Here is a 20,361-nt window from a genome sequence, read left to right as displayed (position 1 = left end):
ATGGATTTGATAGGGAGAGAGAGAGAGAGAGAGAGCAGCAAGCAGGGGTGCGGGGGGTACACAGGTTACCTGCTGAGCAGAGAGCCCCATGCGGGGCTCCATCCCAGGACCCTGAGATCACAACCTGAGCCGAAGGCAGAGGCTTAACCCACTGAACCACTCCGGCGTCCCTCAAACCTAGATTTTCCTGTATCCCCATTGCTTCCTCCCGAGCACAAGAATCTCTCTTAATTTCTACCCATTTCTATCCTCCAATATCCCTTTAGTAAATTCCCTTCTGTTTAAGTTACCTGGATTCTGTTTCCACCTCTGACACCTAAGACAAACACACAATTATAGGGGCACCGGGTGGCTCAGTCTGTTAAGCAGCTGCCTTCGGCTCAGGTCCTGGTCTCAGGGTCCTGGGATCGATCCCCACGTGGGGCTCCCTGCTCCGTGGGGAGTCTGCTTCTCCCTCTCCCTTTGCCCCTCTCTTCTGCTCATGCTCACTCGCTCTCTGTTTCACTCTCTCTCTCTCTCTCCAATAAATAAATAAAATATTTAGGAAAAAAAAAAATACACAGTCCTAAACTAGTGGCTTCATGTCCCATCTCACGCTTTCATAGAAATGCTCTCAGGCAGTTTGTCAGACACTCAGATCCAGGGCGTTACTGTGGGGACAATGGAGAGACACTGCTTACGTGGGAGTGGGGATGAGGAGAGAAGAGTGAGGAAGAGGACAGGAGAGGGAAAAGAACCACACATTTTCCATCCACTTCATTCCAGGTTTGAGGATACAGCGGGGGTCCACCGCGGCAGAGGCCGTAACAGATGCCCTGGTGGTGACGTCACGGGGAGGGAGGTGTCTCGCCTTGGCAGTGGCAGAAGTGAGGTTGGGTGAGGCTGGGAGTCTTGCCCAGGAACCACAGTGGGCTGCTAAGCAGACCTGTCCTTTCTGCTTGAACACGTGTGTTGAGCACCAGTGGGTAAACCGTGTGCCTTCTTCCTTTTATAGTAGGATTGCCAAGTTGTATCTGGGATTTGGAATGAGTTGATAATCATGTGACGGGATCACTGGATTATGTATTTATTTCTTTAAAAAAACCAAGGTAGGAAAACTTGACTGAGCCCGCACGTGAGCGGCAGAGCTGGTGGAGCTCCGAAGTCTGTTTTCATTTAAGGGAAATGGATCCAGCTTGAGTGTAAATTTGAGACCGTGTTTGCTTGTCTCACACTCTTGTTTTTTTCAAATGACTTTCGTGTGTTTTATTTCATCTGTTTTCCCCACTTCTGGATGAGAAAACTGAGGTTCGGGATTTGAAGTAACGTGTCCGTGTTCATGCAACAAATGAGCGTCGGAGCGAAAACTCAAACCCAGACCCTCTGGCCGGACCCCACAGTCCCTCCCGCCCCACACAAGAATTATTGTTGCATCACCCGGTCTTAACAAAGAGATTTGTACTGACTTATGCTGATGATTTGATTTGGCCTCTTGGGATTCTGCAGGTAAACATTAGCCTCACGTCATTGTTCGAGCACATGCAGCCTCTCTCTGTCTTTGTCTCTATCTCTGCACCTTTCCCCTGGCTTTCTACCTCTCCTCCCTCCTCCCTTTCTCTGTTTCTCTCCTTTCCTTCTCTTCTTTCCTCCCTTCCTCTCTTCCCACAAACACACTTATTTTTTCTTACACGGCGAGGGTCTCATGTTGACAGGGTGGGTGAAACTCCTAGCGTCTTTTAAGCGCCTGGAAGCAGAATATTTTCTTACGGATTTTTATTGTTTGGATTGTTTTGCCAGGCTAATGAAGAAAGACCCGCAGGTCCCCTTATCTCAGGCCAACCAGAGGATGCCTTCAAGTTTTTGTTTTTGTTTCCAAGCTGGTTCCTTACAAATGCATCTAGAAGGTCACTCTCAGGTCCCCAAGATAGGAGCGAGGGTAATCAATCACACCTAGGACATCAGCATCACAGAAGAGAGTCTCATGAATGGAAGGACTTGAGGAAAGGGAAAGGGGGCGTCTGAGCTGCCCCAGAATTATGAGCTCAGGAAGGGTGATCTGAGGGATTGCTTTGGATAGAGTCTCAAGAATATTCTAGTTCAGTGGCTATTCTTGTCCTCTGATTTTCTACTCCAAGTAAGTAAATAAATATATACTTACCCCAAAGGCTCAAATGTTTACCAGGTAATTTGATAATTGCCACTCAGCAAGCAATAAAGACTGTCTAATAGCTCTAAGGGCTGAGTCCACAAGGGGCCCCCGGGCAATTTCTTCAAAACAGACAAAGGGGACTCCAGTTCCAGCTTTGCCAAGGACGAGCTTTGTGAGCTAGGGCCACTCACTTCACTTCTCTGGGCCTTACCTCCTCAACTATAAAATGACCTAATAAATTAGTCTATTCTTTCAACAAATAACTTACTAAACATCTATCTGACACAGGTCTTGTGCAAGGAACTGGAAGTATTATTTAAAGGTAGATAGACCCCTGGTCTCAAGGGGCCTCAAAGTTTAATTGGGGAAACTATGCATAATAAAGGAAAATAGAAGGATTATAATTTTTTTAAAGATTTTATTTATTTATTTGACAGACAGAGATCACAGGTAGGCAGAAAGGCAGGCAGAGAGAGGAGGAAGCAGTCTCCTTGCTGAGCAGAGAGCCCGACGAAGCAGGGCTCGATCCCGGGACCCTGAGATCATGACCTGAGCCGAAAGCAGAGGCTTAACCCTCTGAGCCACTCAGGCGCCCAGTATTATAATATTTTTAAGCATTCTACTGGTGCTCTGTGCAAAGTGCAATGGAAAGACTAAGGTGGAAACAACTTGACCCAGCTTTAAAAGTCTGTGTGTGTGTGTGGCTTTCTTATTTGTGTGTTTTGTTTCCATCTGCTTTTCACACTAATGTATTTTATTCTTTCTTGACTTAGCTATTTTCAAATAATTGTTGTTATTATAAACCACTGCATACTGTTTAATTCATTATATACTGTTTAATTGCCTCAACAATTGTAAAAGTTAGATATTATGATCACCATTTTAGATGTTTTATATATAAGATATTTTAGATATAAGAAATAGATAAGATATTTTAGATATAAGAATTTAGATAAGATATTTTAGATATAAGAACACTGAAGCTCAGAGAGGTTAAGTAACCTACTCAAGCTCACGCAGCTAGGAAGTTACAGAACTTGAAGCTATCAACTTCAAGACTTGTATTTTTTCCACTATGTGGTACTGCTTCAGGCGTATGCAGCAACTCAGGACCGGCATCATAATTTGTAGAAACAAGTGCGAAGTAAAAATACGAGGGTCATTTGTTCAGAAACTATTATGAATTTCAGGGCAGTACAGTAGAGCATTAAATAAGGCAGAGGGCCTTTCTAAGCGTGGGGCTCTGAACAACTGTCCAGCTCACACACCCGGGAAGTCTGCCCCGCCAGCTACAATTTACTTTCCAGGTATCATCTATCATCTCCCATCAAGGAGCAAAAGCATCATAGTAACTGGCAGGCCTAGACCTCAGTGACAGAATTTTCCAGTAGTCATGCTTCACACGTGCACTTCCTGAGGCCCCCCTCACCCCACGCCCCCCAGGGCTCAGCATGGATTCCTCTGGCAGAACTTCAGGGCTCTCTGCGGTAACTTTCCCAGAGAAGGAACATTTTGGGGATGGGGGGATAGATCTTCTTGGACTGACAAGGGTTCTGGCCGCACCAAAGTCCCTTTGCCTCTCTTATTCAGCTGTAGAGCCGACCTGTAGGTGTGCTGTAACGCGGGGCGGTGGGGAAAAAGCAACAAGGACTCTGCATATGCTGGTTTATAAGCCTCGCTCCTGAAGCATTCAAGAAGGTGTCCGCTGCTATGGACCCAGCAGATTATGATGGGCCTTTTGGTCAGCAGTTCTGAATCAGTTATATTTAATCTTCTGAAATCATAGACTCATCTATGAAACTATGGGCCATCACCACAGAAAAAGGACACATGGGTACATAAAGTATTTTGCATACAATTATAGACTCCCTACATTGACTCCATATTTTTTTTAAAAACCCTGGTTTAGATCCTAGCTTCCCCAATTATAGAACCTACCATATTAGACCCAGGCAGAAATTTAGAGATTATTTTTATGAAATCGTCTTATTCCTCAGAGGGGGTGAAGGCCGAGGTCATTTGGGATAATAAAAGGTTCTGTATGTTTCCAAAGACTCAATGGTCAACTCTTCCTTGAGGTAGTTACCCCACTCCTGTTGTGCACCTACCAAAACACTGTCGCCACATGGGACATTCTAGAACCACAAATGGCTAATGTCAGGACATTCGTGAACATTTGGGGAGCACCTGACTAGCCAAGGTGTTGGGGATAAGAAGAGTCTGTGTCTTCAAGCTCACAGGCATCTAGGGGAGAGACACATAACAATAGAATGTGACAGAACTTGTGTAATTATAGACATCTGAGGTAGGCTGAATGCTGACATACAGACAGATGCCATCAGCTCTGCTTGCTTGGAGCACACCAGGCTCCCAGGAGAAAAAAACTCCTACAACAGGGTCTTGAAGAATGGGCTCCAGGCCATGCAGAGAAAGAGTCTTCTAGCTGAGGGGATGGGCATGTGGCAAGGCAGAGAAGGACAAGGCAGCCTGAGGTCCAAGTGGGTGGGAGTGGCTAGAGCATAGGCTACGTCTGAGGAAGACGTGGGAGGTGGTGCTGGAAGGGACCTGCTTCTGGGGCCTCCCTTGGAATCTCTGAAGAATGTCAACCAAAGTGACAGATGAAGGAATCTCTTCCTGGGGACACTACAAGAAGGGCAGCTATCCATCTGTTCTGCATGGACTTCTGCCGGGCGGGGGTCGGGTAGGGATAAGGGATGCAAGCAGCCTCTCTGAGATCCCTATCACTTCTCTCCATAAAGATCAACGGCTGCCAAACACTAGAGAACATAAGAAGGGCCCTGGAAAGCGTTCATAAATGACGGGCAGCCAGCCTAAAATTTATCTCTGAGATGCCAATGAGATTTATTCACCAGAAAAGTACTTTTCTTCTCCACTAAAAGATGGCTGAATGGCAAGAGGCCTTCTCACATGGAAAGTACTTTCATTTTTAAAACTAAAAAAATGTAAAAACCTGATCCCAGCTTGATATATTATGTGTTTCTTCTGCAATTTTTTATTTTTCATTATTTATTTACTTATTTTTAAAATTTATTTAATTTTTAATATTTTATTCATTCTTAAAATTGAATCAGTTTAGTTAGCCCTAGGGATACGCTGCCTCTGAAGAAATGTTAATCAAGAGAAGAGAACATCTCCAGAAACACATAACAGTTGCTGTTCCCTTGTCACTACTTCTCAGGATTCCTGGGCAGCATGGGCTAAGAAGTCCTCGGAAGGCGTGTGTTTTCTCCAAAGCAAAGGCAGAAACAAGAAAAATCCTAGTAACCTGGGACACTCCGCGGAGTCGATGCTCTGCCCTGAAGATGTTATTCCGAGACCCACCGCTAGGTGTCACAAGAACCCCGTTTTAAAAGAAACAAAGCTTCCAAAATTGCAGACCTAAAGAAAACAATTTCCCCCAGCGTTCAAATTTTTTCAGGAAAAAGTGTTTCTAACAGGACCACAAACTGCAAATTTTCAGAACTTAAATCTTGAGAAGCTACATAATGGTCAGAATTCTTCAGACTACCTGTAAATAGCATGGTTCCTACAGGCTCGCCACAGATTTTTGTTGAACTACCCATGCTAAACGTACATCGCGCAGGAAATTCCATTGCATTTACACTATTTATTTAATAAAAATAATCTCTGCGATTATTTGCATTTATTTCTGAAGGAGGATGTTTTTCCTTCCTCAGAATAAGTTCAGGAAATGGGTGAAGTGTTCAGGAAGTTAGCTAAATGCTGATGTAAATCCAAAAGGAAGGTCTGTTGTTTAAAAAAAAAAAAAAAAAAAACCACCAAAAAAAAGCTAGGAAGTGGTTCTCTCTTTTACTTATGGAAAATGTTATACAGAATTTCACACTGAAAAGGAAGAGGACTAGGAAAAATGTGTGTGCCCATGATATCTTTTTCCGTGGATCTGGGTAGGCCGTGCAGACTTTTGCTGATAACGAACGGTAGCCGGCACAGAAAACGGTGTCAAGAAATAAAATCTAGATGGAAGGACACGACTGGGGATTAAGTTTGTCCTAAATTCAGCCCTTACTATGGCATTTGCATCAGCTATTCTAGGAAGCGTGTCCTGATAGGAAACTCTGAGTCCAGAGGAGGTGGTGGGGCCCCCGCCGATTAGGAACAACCAGATACTACCCTCTGCTCACGAGCTCCCTGTCCCTTCCAGCCACGCATAAAGGGTGTCAGGCCGACCCCATGCCCTTCCAGGGAGGGAGCCTCCTTCTGGAAAAGACCAGCTCCCCAGGGCCGCCTGGGCCGTGTTAGGCAAATTTCAGAGGCCCTTCCGAGCAGGTGGTCAGTTCTCCGCGCCCGGCGGTGCAGGGACCGGGCTGCGTCAGGTGCTCGGAGCAAACAGAAAGCTTCTGGCCTTGAAACACCCCCGGCCAGAAAGCAAAGGTTCGTCCCGTTGACCAGGGCCCTGGAGGCCGCCGCGCGCTGTGGTTTCTCTGAACGTGGCCCCGGCCTTTCTCTCTCTCTGCGACCCCTTTCCCTCAGGCCTTCGTGGTTTCTCGTCCAAACGGGTGGGCCGGCCTCTGCCTGGTGTCCAGCCCCCAGTCCGGGCAGCAGCCGGGCGGAGCTGCGCGGAAAGCCCGCGGCGGACGGGAGCCCTCCCTGCCCTCGCACTGTGCCCGGCGCGGCCTCCCAGGCCTTTCCTGACTTGGCCTCGGGCCACCTTCCCTCCCACTGCAAGAATCTCCAGTTCCAGTTCCGCCGAGTGACTGGCCGCCTGCACCCCGGGCCACTCTCCTCCGCACGCTGATTGGCACGTTTATTCCTCTCCCTCCGGGTGAACGAGGAAATGGGGATTGACCACATGCCTTTTTACACTTCCACTCTTTGGATTTATGGAATTACGACAGGAGAGAAGCGAGGGAACGCGGCTCGGAGGACACAAGGCAGAGCCACCTGCACAGCCGTCCTTTCGGAGCAAATAATCCAGAGTAACACGGGGGCTGGAAAAGATGCTCAGGGGTGGGTGGTGACCCCTTCTGATGACTCGATGCCTTCCGTGGCCCATCATGGGTACATTCTGGGTTTGTTTTTTAATGATTTTATCTCTTAGAGAGAGAGCACAAGCCAGGGGAGCTGCCGGCAGAGGGAGAAGTAGACTCCCCGCTGAGCAAGGAGTCAGATGCAGGACTCGATCCCACGACTCTGGGATCGTGACCTGAGCCGAAGGCAGCCGATTAACCAAGCCACCCAGGCACCCCTCAGGGGTATGTTTTATGTTTTATTTTTTACATACTGAAACCAGCCGATCAGCCAGTGCTTGTGATGAGCAGACCAAATCTTAAGAGTGTTGGTCTCTGGGACACACTCCTTCCTCTCTACTCTTCCTCCTGCCTCCCTACACATTTACCTATTGAGGCAGAAGTGTCATGTTCGGGATTGAATGAGACAACAGTGTGACGAACGCTTTCTCATTGTACTCGGTACTCAGAGCTGTTCTTTGCAAGCGAAACCAGCAAGGTCCTAGAACATCGGTTAAGGAAAAATTACATAGCAAATGCCCTAAGAAGAGTATCACAGATCCTTCAGGGGGTAGGGATAGACGGAGACGTGCTGTACAGCCGATGAACTTCTGGAGGGAGACGTCCTATCTTATTTATCTTGGTGTCCCCTGCAGGGCTCTCCCAGGACAGTGGCTGGTGCATGATGGGCCCTCATTCAGCTATTCAACAAATATTTACTAAGCAGTAGAGGATTTGTTTTTCCAGGTTTGGAGTTTTAAGCTTGTTAATAACAGCTGAATTCTTTCTCTGTTTTGTCATCTGCACTTTTGGACTCTGAGTTGGACTTTGTCTTTTGCGGCATTTTACAAGCACTGCATCTCTCCCTTTCCCGGCCTGGCCCAGTATTCTACAAACAGTAGGCTCGCAGCAAATGTTGCTAGGGAGGGGAAGGAGGGAAAAAGAAGGAAAGAAAGACAACTAAAAATAAGCAGCACAGGGGGTAGGTGATCATTCTCAAAACTGCCTTTGAGACTAGAGAATTTTCTTTGAGAATTTTGCCAGAGCGTCTTTCCAGAAAGTCCTGCCTATGTGACAGCTCTTGTTAGCTTTGATTTCTTTCCTATGCTGGTTACATTGGTCACCAACCCCGCACCCCCAGCCCCTAACTAACACAGTTTTAAAGCTCTGCCTCCCTCCCGTCTTCTTTCCATAGACATTCTGGTGACTCGTGCCCTATGTCAGGCACAGCGAGGGCCAGACCCCGAGGTCACACAGGCAGGCAGCTTTGGGCACCCAGTCACCTCCAGGGATATCAGTCCAGTGGGGAGATGGACACATGACGAGACCATGACCCATAGTGCCGTGATGGCATTCAGAGTTGGCAGCACAGGGGCTTAGAGTCGACTATGGTCGGAACAAAAGGCCAGAAGTGTAAGGAGGAGAGTCAAGGAAGTCTTCCCAGAAGAGATGCTCTAAGACTTGAGTCTTGAATGAGGAACAGACACAACTTTCCTCTTTGAAGAAAGATGGAAGGGGCATTCTAGGCAAGGGGAAACACCTATGAAAAAGCCAGAGAGTGAGAGGCAAAGCGTGATCGGATTGTTCTCTGTGATTTATCGGTTCCATCTCATGGCTTTATACTCCACCCTTTAGCCTCCTACCCTGTGAAATAATGCAACCTTCAGGCATTTTAGAAAACTTGGAGAGCCAATCCCTTCATCTCTTAAAAAGAAAGGCACTGAGAAGGTGAGTGCGCCAGGAGATTAAACACGCTGGTGGGTGAAAACAGGATCAGGGACTGAGAGGAAACCACGTGGGAGGCTAATAAATATTGGGACACTGAGGTGAAATGTAGTAAGTTCTTTAAAATCTTTATTCTCTCTCCTGGGAGTGAGACATTGGAATCCTTGGTGGGAGGGCAGGTGAATGTGTGGCTTCTCTTAGCCTGAGAATAAGCTGAGAGAGAAGACAGGATGATTTTAGGAATTTCAGGTGGGACCAAGGCCCATTGCGAAAGCCTTTTGGAATATACCTTTGCGTGTCCAACGTTTTCACAACATCTAGCGAGATGGTCCCATTCCTCCAACCCTGCCGCTTTGAGAAGGAAAACGGAGAGAGGATGACCGCCTTCTCCAAGTGCGGTTTGTTTCTGTTCACAGAACCTCCGAAGACAGGAAGCCGAGGCTGACCTCTCTAGTCAAGAGTGAGCTCAACTTTAAAATTATGATTGCATGTGAAAGCTAAAATGGGAAAGAAAAAAATCAGTTCTCAGGACAGAAATGCTAAAAACCCTTGGGCCACATTCCAGTCAAGGTCCTGGCCCTGCACACAGAGCTCCCATTGGGGGTGGGTGGGTGGGTCGGAGACCAGCCAAGACCAGTTCGAGCTAGCTGAGTGTCAGGGATCATGGGGTTGATTCTAGAGGTGTCCAGTTTGCAGATAAAGAAACTTGCCTGGGTGATTTATGCTGCATAATCCTTAAACAACAGAAGCTCATGGCCAGCTCTCATTATTGAGAGAGTTGCCTGCCAAAACATTTACCCATTCCCACCAAACAGTTTGCAGGGGTGGAAGGAATCAGAGGAATCGAGTATGTTTTCATTTCCTAGGGCTGCCATAACCAATGGTCACAAACTGGGTGGTTTCAGACCCAGAAATGTATTCTTGTGCAGTTAAGAGTCTAGAGGTCCACAGTCAAGGTGTCGGCAGGCTTGCCATTGGAGGCTCGGATGAAGAACCGTTCCTGCTCCCTCCTAGCTTTCGGGGGACTGACCATCCTTGGGGTTTCTGGCCCGGCGGGTAGCTGCATCACCCTCATCTGTCCCTCCGCCTTCATGAGGCGATCTCTCCTCTCAGCGTCTGTGTCCAAACTGCCCCCTTACTATAAGGACGCCAGCCACTGAACGAAAGCCTACCCAAATGGGGTATGAGGTCGCTTTAACCTGATTAAGTCTGTGAAGACCCTAGTTCCAAATAAGTTCACATTCACAGGTGTAGGGGGTAGGATTTCAACATGTCTTTTGGGTGAACACACCCACTCACCACTGTGTGTAAGACCACAACAAAAATCCATGGTCTGGGTGTGAGAAGACCAGGCTGTCCAACCTGCTAACTCCCTAGGCAAGTCCCTTGCCCTAAGTTTCAGTTCTTCCTTAAACAAGATGATGCCTGTCCGGGCTTACTTTAAAGATGCCATGAGAATAAGATGAAATCATGTAAATGTAAAACTATTTTCATGTGGAAAGTGTTCCTCCAGTGCAATTATGAATTCATTCCAGATTGTGTTGACTTTTCCTTAACTTCCTAACTACTTAATGGGTAGGTAATGAAATGAGAAACACAGCCTGTCTTACAGGGAAGAGAATTTAAATTACATACCTTCCTTCATTTATGGTTTCAGATAAAAGTACAATAGCAATCTGCAGTGAAGGAGAATAGTATTACAGATCTTCTTCCCTGGGCTTTTTCCTTACACCAAAACAGGGTGGTATTCAGGGGAAACCAGGGTGTGGAAAGTAATTTAAAGGCAAACCAGGAGGGCTGATGTTCTCTCCTGGGCCATCAGCAGACATCTCCAATGGGAAGGGTTCCCCTTGCATCTGCGTCTGTGTGGTCCTTATTATTTGCTCCCATGAAGTGTTCTGGTAAAAGCTTTGAATTCGCTTCATCTGGTGACTTCTGGATATGGAGACATAGGCCACTCCATTTATAAAATTAACTAAGGAAATGATCATCCTGATTGACTGACATGACATACTCCCATATCTATTACACAAAAATGACTGTTGGGGAATCAGGAAGAAAAAAATTTTAATGAAAATTTAAAAAAAAAAAAATCCCTCCTGCCCTTTTTAAAGACCCCTGAGGCGCTCGTGGTGATAACAAAAAACTTTTAAGCCACCAGATTAAGTCAGAGGAGCTTGGAAAGTATACTAAAAATAGCCACGCCTAGTGAAGACACCAGAAAGAGGTGTCACGGACAACAGCTTGGGAACTACGGTTTCCTCCAAAGCATGTGACGATTCCAGTGATACTGATGACCACGAGAGCAATAAATTCTGTTGACCTTGGACCTCGGGGGTTTACTGACCCAGGAGAAATCCCAGAGGGGAAAAATAGCACCAGCAAAAAAAGAAACAAAGAGGCTCTCAGAAAGAGCCTCTCAATCTTCCCTACAGACCCAAATCTCTCGTTCATGCTGCTGGGAAGGTGTGCGTCCTGGGAGCTCTGCTGCACCTCGAGGAACACGCCACATCTCAGACCAGTTAATAAACAAAACTTTATTTTCCTTTAATACAAAAATTAAATAGCAAAGTTTATTTTTTTTTGTACAGTGATAAATTAGAAATTTACAGTACAGACATCAATGCAGACACACGTTTGTACATCCTTAAAAGCAGGGTCCATTTCCTTTGACATTCAGCAGTTCACGAGGGCAAGTGTAGCAGGTGCCTGGTACCTCTATGTCGAACATCTGGAAGCCCCCCGGGTTGGCCTCAAGGTGGCTGGAGGTGCAGGGTGGCACAGGATCCAAGGACAGGCCACAGGGCATGGCCTGCCCGCTGCACAAGGATGGTGAGTCCCAGTTCGTCTCTTCACGAATCACGCTTGACACTGACTCCACCTTTCCTGCAAAGCACTCAAGGGGCCTTTCATCCTCAGACCTTTGCAAGTCTCACAACATCCCTGTGAGGTAGGAAAAAATTCAGAACCACCTAGATGCCCCAGCGGGGAAGACAGCGAGAGAGAGCCGCCTCCCCCTCCCAAAGCACACAACCAGGTTGGGGCCCAAGCCCATGAGCAGGACGTGGAGAGGAGCACATCTTCGGGGAGAAGATAGACCAGTCTTTGGGGAGCAGAGTTGCTCCCGTCCCTCTTCTCAGAAGCTCTTCTGAGAGGACAGTGGTCAGATACTGAATATGGCAGGAGATCAAGGAGCCACCAAAGCCTAGAGGACATGGCTCACAGAGGACCCCAAACAGGCCCTCTCCCAACTGCCTGGGCAAATACGGGGAATTCGCCGATGCAGAGAAGAAGAAGGGAAGTAAGATAAATCAGAAACAGGAACAGGCTGCTACAGGGCAAATGGGCCACCGGAGGGGAAGAGGCCTGTTGGAGAGGGTCAGGGTTCACTTCCCTCTCGGGGAGAGTCAGCGGGCCATGACCGCACATGCGCGTGGCAAGATGCAGCAACAGAGAGCTCTGAGCAGGCCACAGGGAAACAAAATCCATTATTTAAGGCTCTGGTACCTGATCCTTGGAAGAAGCAAAATGCTCTTCTAGGAGATTCCAAGATCTATGACCTAGGCCCAGAGGAAAATGATAACCTGGGTCCTTCGCCCAACATTAGGCAAATCAGAGGAGGACTCAACCCAAATACAATAAAAGGACACCCAGAACCGTTAGAGTCCAGTGACTGGATGTAACTGGCTAGAAAGGCAACTCCCTCCAATCCCTCCCATCACAGAATGAAAATCAGGACAAAGCTCAATCCTGGGGGCTCCTTCCAAAGTCCGTGCTCTATGGCTCTCCCCACTGACTGCTGCTAGGGCTACCTCCCCAGAAGCCACAGGCCACACCAGCCTGGTGACATCCCGGTAAACCGAGTCTGTGCTCCACGGCTGAGGCTGGCGAGCTCCTCCGTATCCTCAGGTCCCAGCTCCATTGCTAACACAGTAAGGCCTGAATTCAGTGACGGGGGAGGCTGGGGGGTGGGAGGGCACCAGAGAAGACAGAGCTCAGGGTGCTGGTAAAGTCACAATTCAGAACGTCAACACAGAAGTTGTCCTGATCCTGGGTTGGAGGGTGCAGGTGAGGGAGTGACGGTGGAGAGGAAGTCAGAGAGCATCTCAGGGAAAGAAACAGCGGCACTGCCTTCTGTGGTTTCAGGACCCTGAGCAGATTGGCGGCTCACAAGCCTTCTCAGAGTTCAGGAAATGGGAGGAAAAGGATATGAATCAACCAAGTAGCTCAACCAGACGGTTCTAGCCAGTTCCACCCTACCCCGTGCTCCTCGGCCCTGAAGGGTGGCCTTTGCGAAGAGAAAGAGGGGCTTGCCAGAGCGGAGGGTGGACAGAGGTGCCCTGGGCCCCTGTTGAGTAAAATTTCCAGAGGCCAGGGCATTTTGGGAGAAGCTACAATCATCCCTACTTATTCTAGATTTCAAAAAAACCCAGCCCTAACCTTTTCCCTAGCAAGATGTCCTCAGATTCCCCTGCACGCGTCACACAAAACACCCCGAGCCCTGAGCGGCCTGCCCCCCCAACCTCACGAGGTGTGGGAGCGCACATCCTTTCAGCTAATGTTCAGTGTTTTCCTGGGGGATCTCCACAGAGCTGGTCATGAAACTGGGCTGAGGCATCCTGTCAAAACCCCTGGAGCTGACGAGCAGGGGAATCGTGGGGAGGGATGAGAGAGACTGGAAAGGCAGAAAAACCCAGGAAGTGGTTGATGGGTGGGAGACCGTGATACAGAGGGCCGTCCTCCTCCCCCAAAACCAAGAGCAACACTCGGCAGACCCAGGCGCATCCTCAGTCCGGGCCAGTGGGGAAGACAAAGCCTGCACTCCTCCACGGCCCCAAAGGTGCCTAACAACGGGGCTTTACACAGAGTGGGCACTCACAAATGTGCTAATAATTGACTTTTTTTTTTTTTTAAACAGATACCAGCTGAAGAGGTGATGCAGTCACGTCAAGGTAACTCGTAACTGACCGCAGCCACAAAGCTCTTTTCCTGAAACTGTAAACACTCTCCATTGTCTGGAATGTGAAAGGAAAGGCCCACAGCCCTGTGACACAGCTAGGGCTCCTAATCCTGGCTGCACCGAGGGCCACTTCCGGTCAAATGGACTTTCCCCCCCAGAGAAGGCCAGACATTTGCAGAAGGGACATGTTTGTTTTCGAACTCAGGCGGATCGGTTCACCCAAGCCCTCTTACTCTTATTATTTCATTTCTCACAGATACCGAGCACCTACTCTGTGCCTGGCCCTCTGCCGGGTGCCGCGCTGGGTCACACACAAGCGCCTGACAGAGGCCTACAGTCATAAAGTGAGGCCAGTGCCCCGGCTGCACCGTCCTTCTTCCCCTTCCTGGGCCTGAGTCTCGGCGCAACTCCCAGGACGCTGGAGCGGAGCGTGAGTAAGGGCAGGCCCTGCCCCTGGGTGAACGCTCCACGGCCCTGGGCAGCTCTGGGAACTGTCTGCAAGCAGCACAGGGAGTTCACATTTGTATTCCAGAGGCGACACAGTCTCAGATGGAGTTCAACGGGCCCTTCTGGGGATCATTTCTCATGCTCCTGGAACCCTGACCCAGAGTCCAGCCAAGGTACTGGGGCACGGCACGCACACACACACACACCAGGGACCGTCCGCACCCAGTCAGCATCTGTCCTCAGAGCCCTGAGACTTTCCCTTCCAAAATACACAACAGATCTTCTATGCATCTTTACCTCAGACGGCTCAGGAGCCCCAAAAAACAAAGAAAAAAAAGTGTCAAACCACAGCTCAAAAAGGATGGGAAAGGACACATGTATTTCCAGAATCTGACCACCTATTAGGGAATCTGAGTCCCTGGAAATGTTTTTCCACAAAGAAATGTGATAAAAGAGTTTTCCTACCTGTTTCTGAAAGGGGGGGTGGGGTGGGGCATGAATAAATAATAAGTGAGTCATTGCAAAGTAGTTGCTGAAGCAAAATAGGTATGAGCTACAAGGACCTGTAACATTGTCAACCATTTGTCCCAGAGATCTGGCGATTAGAAGGCCTAAGGCAGGTTAAGAGAGAGTCCAGTTACAATTTTAAAAGAATTGCAACTTTTTGAGAGGCTGCTAGGGGGGTACCCCATTGTGAGGAACATAAAGCATAACTTTTAAAAGCTCTGGATACCCCTGCAAAAGGCAATTAAGACCTGTGTTGTTAAGAGTTTGCAGTTCACGTCATATGGTCTACACTTTATTCCCTACTAACCAACCTAGCTCCTGGCTGGAATCCTGGAGATTCATTAAGCACCATATAAATACTCCAGGCCACACTGCCTCCAATGAAATCTTGTAAGGAGCCTTTGCCAATTACTAGGAAACAATTCTGCTCCGAGTAGTTGGAGTAGCTGTCCTTAGTTCTCTCTACAGAACAGAAAAGTCTTCATGGTGGTCATAGACTAGACTGATAACATTCTTATGCTAAAGAAAAGAAAGGCACTATCATTCTGAGAATGCAAGCTGACCATGGTTTTAAAGTCAGTTGAGTATACTATTATGTCATGGTCCAAGAATGTGCTTTTAATTGTAATTGACACACACAAATTACACAGCTAATCTGTGTGAATGCAAAGTTGCCAAGAAACTTAACATTTTAGCTCTTCCAGACTGGCGTCTGCATAGATGCAATCACACAAAGTAAAATATATTAAGTCCCCATTGCTCAATGCAACAGGTCTCCGGGGTCGGTAAGGTAAGTCGACTTGATAAATCTCATTTTCCTCTGAATTAAATGATTGTCAGAAAGTGAATCACCCTTACTTTCCCCCTCATTAGGCATGCTGCTGTGCAAAAAGAAAAAAAAAAAGAAAAAGAAAAAATCCTATAAAAATACCTATTTTGAGTCATTAATGCAAAACGAAGAAAACAGCAGCAGCCTACAACAGGGATGTTGAAATTGAAGAGGAAGAGACAGAAGAAAAATCCACTGGATACCTTACGTGTGTTTGTACAGTACTTTTGTTTTTTTCAAACAATTCTGTTTTATGACAAAGGCACTGAAAGGTTCTGACACCACCTCTTGGGAGAGCAATCCACAAAGCCCTAAACAGCAGACAGCACACCACAGAAATTGTTTATGTTAGATCAGCCCAACTATAAAACTCTTGTAACACTTGTCTGAACCCAGTGTCTCCAGTGTTTAGAGATTGCTTTGCTATCTGAAAGACCCAGTTAGTATTTAAGATTTTAAGGGTTAAAAAAGTTAATCTTTCTCCCTGCGAGTTACCTACTCACAGCCCAGATCTCACTCTGCAGGGAAAAGCAGTATCGCCCTGGACCCTCCTGGAATCGAGACAGGACCTCCACGCTCCAAGCTGCGACCTGCTAAAGTGATCAATGTTTTGATTTTTCACAGCTTCGAAAGCCTCTAACTGGCTTTTCCATTTTGGATCGTTCCAAAGTCTGCAGCAAAATCATTCCTTTTATGATGCAGGGGAGTGGCGGGCGGGGGACGGGCAGGTGGCGGTGGCTTATAGGGGTCACTGACGTGTTGCCAGTTCGCTCAAACTGAGATACACTGCAGGAAACTTTTAGTCGCACTTGCACCCAAATGCTAGCATTCCCCCCACCTTCAAAATTTGGAAAGCGTGGGGCCCGGGTAGCCTTATACCACAGTTTCATTGCCTTTCCCAGGCTTCACCCAACCGTTCCCTCGCTTTTCTCTCTTTACCTTCCCAGAATTCACCAATCTGTTAGAACACTTCTGCCAGGTGTGCAGAGTCTTGGCAGACCAAATCCACATGCCTGAGGTGATGCCCACCAGCAAAGACATAAAAATCTTCAACATCTCCACCGCCATATTGGAGTCATCTGCAGAATACCGGAAGAGCGCCCAGTTGGAGATTTCATAGAAATAGCAGGCAATCACACATGTGGCAGGCACCGTGTACAAGACCGAGAAGACCCCGATCTTAACCATCAGCCTTTCCAACTTGTCTGTCTTTGTCCCATCCTTTTGCAGATTGGATCGAATTTTGAACAAGGCCACTAAACCAGCAGCGATAAACAGGGTTCCAATCACCAAATATGTGAAGAGGGGAGCCACCACAAAGCCTGTGAGGGCATCGAGGTTTTGGTTCCCGACATAGCACAGGCCGGTCAGTTCATCTGCATCCACCAGTCTCATAATCAAGATGACAATGGTTTTCACAGCAGGGATGGCCCAGGCAGCAATGTGGAAATAAGAGCTGTGCATCTCGATGGCCTCGTGACCCCATTTGAGTCCTGCGGCCAAAAACCAAGTGAGCGTCAGAATAACCCACCAGATGGAACTGGCCATTCCAAAAAAGTACATCAGCAAGAAAATGATTGCACATCCTGTGTTCTTAAGTCCTTCTTGGATGAGAACAGGTTCTGCTGCCTCTTCAAAATCGCAGGATATCCTTTCCCGGCCTACGGTCAGCCTGACAATATAAGCAATGCTATAAATATTATAGCACATACTGAGAAATATGATGGGGCGCTCAGGGTAGGAGAACCTGGAGGAATCGATCAGGAAGGTGAGCACAGTGAATGCGGTGGAGATGAAGCACAGGCTGGCCCACACGGCCATCCAGATATCCGTGAACTCCTTGGCCGAGCGGCTGTACAAGCCAGCATCATAGCCACACTTGAGAACACAGTTCAGGCTCCTTTTCACCCAGATGTACTGATCCGAGTTGGTGCCTACGGAGTGGCACTCTTCCCCAGGCTGGAGGGGGGTTTTGTGAGGTAAAGGCACCTCCTCATCACCCGGCCCTTCCATGCACATGTGGTTGTGGTCATTCTGGGGTGGGAATTTGCTGCAGTTCAGGCTCTCGGGCCAGGCAAAGCCAAATTCCTTCAGGACGGGTTCACAGCGCCTCTTGACCGAAAGACACATGCCGCCACACGGGCCGATGGGGATGTTGATCTTCTCTGTGCACATTGGCACGTAAACCGAACAAAGGAAGAACTGGAAAAGTAATGAAATGAACAAAGAAAACAATGACTTGGAAGTCTGACCAAATGCTTGCACGAAGCGGAGTTGAATGCTTCCAGGCAAAAGTACGTATCGACTTTTAAACCAGCTATAGGGACTCTGTTTACTCTGACCTCAGACTAGGGTGCTTAAAAAAATCCATCGCATGCACGCTTTGCTTCCTGGGTTCTAGCAATCCTTTCCTGGAGACTGTCAATAAATAAATATATAAAAAGGACCTGAAGAATTACATCACCCCTTTTTTGCATAACGCTTAAGAAAATAAACCTTAGGACTTGACTTTGTGTCTCCCTCTTTCAAAGAGCTGAACAGACTAATCAAATGACTGAGTCATTCCGGTGATGGGGTAATTTTGGTCCTCACTTCTTTATCACCATAAAAATAAATGTAAAAAAAATTATAGATCTGGCTTTTCTCCTATTTATATTCTCTCTTTTCTCTACTTTATCCCTTCAAATTTATTTTGTTAATCAGTCCCATACTGAAACAGAAAATGTTCTAATTGAGACACTGGTGGACCCAAGGATGGGGTGCAGGTTGGGGTCTCTGGTCACCAGGGCTTTGTTTGGCCAGATTTCCTCAATGAATAATAATGAAGCAAAATAGGAAAATATAAATGTGAGGTCTCTGGAACAGCAGTACCAGCAGGACAGAGTCCAGTTGCTGTCCTCAATTCCTCCAGCATTGATAAACAGTCGGCTTGGCTCCTTACAGATGTTGTCTATGAAGTCTAGAGTTACAAGTCACTATTTTCCAGCATGTAAAGGGATCCAGTCCTGTCCTTCAAAACAGCCTGGCTGCTTCCCCAGGATACATGTAATTAAAAATATATATCCCTGCAAAAGCTGTTTCTCCAACAAAATTGCCACTGATGTCAGGATATGTGCTGTTTCCAAACTGAGAGCTAGCGGATCATTTCTGAAGCTTTTATAACCTAGTTCTAAAGTTCTGAACACTCCAAAGGGAGTGTTTCAGCAGCAACAGGTCTAATCCCGACCATCTTTCTGAAACCACAGTCCAACTTTTTGAAATGACCTGTGTAAAAACACACACCTACTAAGTAAGCTGCCTGCCTGTTTCTTATCTCTTGGAAGCTATAACCAGAACCACGGATTTCTGAAGCTTTCAGCCTGGACAACTACCCTCTGTTTTTCTTCCCAAGTTCTCTCGTCTAAATTTCTAAAACTCACTCAGAGCCTCACCAACCAAAACACAACCAGTGCTAACCTTTAAAAAAAAAATCTCTTTTAGTTCCTTTTTTTAAAAAAAATGAATGGGTTGTTGGTTTTTTAAGATTATAACTACCCTGTATATGCAAATTATTTCTTCACCTACTGTAGGCTGAACATTTTCCCTATCATTACAGAAGCTTTAAAATTTTTAATGACTGGAAAAAAAACCTTCCAATATGCAAATTACCTTCCTGGAGCTTGACCACACACTATCACCTTTTCCCCAAACTGTGTTTTCTCTCCGCCAAATCCTAAACCTGCCCTCAACCCTGAGGATCAAAACGCTCTCCAGCCACCCAACCATTCCTTCCTGCATGACCTGTAAAGTCATGCGGGACGACGCGAGGAGGGGCCGCTCCGCAGAAAACACGACAGGGGGGCTTCATTTAGTAAGCCACCCCAAAATATGAGGGAGAAAGAAGGTCTGAGAGGGAGAAGTTCCCGGCTCCTTATCTCTCCTTCCAAGTCTTAGTTGCAGCTGGCTGCCCTGCTGGGGACTCGCCCACCGAGCAGCGGCCGCCAGAATCCTTGGCAAAGATAACCCTCAGCTCCACTGGGGTTAGGGGCTTGGCTAGACACGGGTGAGCAGGGGAGAAAAACGGAAGGGCGGGGTGTAAGAGTGGGTTCTTTCGCAGGCCAGATGACTTACACAACGTTTTGGCTTCCAGTCCCTGAGAAGGGACAGAAAAGTGGGGGTGGGGTTGGAAATCACTTTTCCAGGATAGTTTTACCCTTCAGCCTTGGAAGGGGGCAGGGGGTTTGGCTTGGCAAGGGCTCCACGGAGTTAGCTTGGGGCGTCCCTGCCCAAGGGGTCTCGTCCCGCTAGGGGTGGGGGTGGGGGCGCCCACCTGCAGCTGGCTGGAGCAGCCGTACTGGATGAGCGGCGTGAAAGTTGTCAGCTGCAGCTCCGCGTCTGTCTGCAGCTCGTGCCCCACCAGGTTGGGCATCTTGGTCACGTTGTAGCCCAGGTTCTGGCACATGGAGATGCGGATGGGGTCGCAGCGCCGCTCCTCCTCGTCCCCGAAGCCCCGCGCTGGCTCCAGGAGCAGCAGCAACAGCAGCAGCAGCCTCAGACTGAGATCGACGCCCCCGGGCGCCCCCAGGACGCTCGGCACTGCGCCCCGCCGGGCCATGGCCAGAGCCGGGGGCGGCAGCGGCGGCGGCGGGAGGTGGTCCAGCAGACACCCCCAGCTTGCACCGAGGCGCCGGCTGCCCGCGTTGCTCCCAGCTCCCGGGAAGGGAGTGTGATAAGGCGCCAAGGGCGAAGAAGGCGCAGCGGACGGGTCTCCGGCAGCTGCGCGCGACTGTGTGGGATA

General features: G+C 48.0%; 1 protein-coding gene across 1 annotated transcript; it reads right to left on the bottom strand.

Annotated features, from left to right (window-relative positions):
• Positions 1-11,363: 11,363 nt before the first annotated feature.
• FZD4 (frizzled class receptor 4) lies at positions 11,364-20,360 on the bottom strand. Its single transcript, XM_032357095.1, has 2 exons — positions 19,894-20,360; positions 11,364-17,786 (listed from the first exon to the last, which is right to left on the bottom strand). Exons 1-2 carry the CDS (start codon positions 20,176-20,178, stop codon positions 16,458-16,460), a joined length of 1,614 nt encoding a protein of 537 aa, XP_032212986.1. The 5' UTR covers positions 20,179-20,360; the 3' UTR covers positions 11,364-16,457.
• Between the last annotated feature and the right edge of the window lies 1 nt (position 20,361).

The sequence above is a fragment of the Mustela erminea genome, chromosome 9 (genome assembly GCF_009829155.1).
Source record: "Mustela erminea isolate mMusErm1 chromosome 9, mMusErm1.Pri, whole genome shotgun sequence".
Classification (NCBI taxonomy): Eukaryota; Metazoa; Chordata; class Mammalia; order Carnivora; family Mustelidae; genus Mustela; species Mustela erminea.
This window is presented reverse-complemented; position numbering and strand designations above follow the sequence as displayed.

Coding starts and splice junctions, on each gene's coding strand:
- FZD4 (XM_032357095.1), bottom strand. CDS start 20,178: ATGGCCCGGCGGGGCGCAGTGCCGAGCGTCCTGGGGGCGCCCGGGGGC. Junction 17,787..19,893: donor GCTGCTCCAGCCAGCTGCAG/GTGGGCGCCCCC, acceptor TTACTTTTCCAG/TTCTTCCTTTGTTCGGTTTA.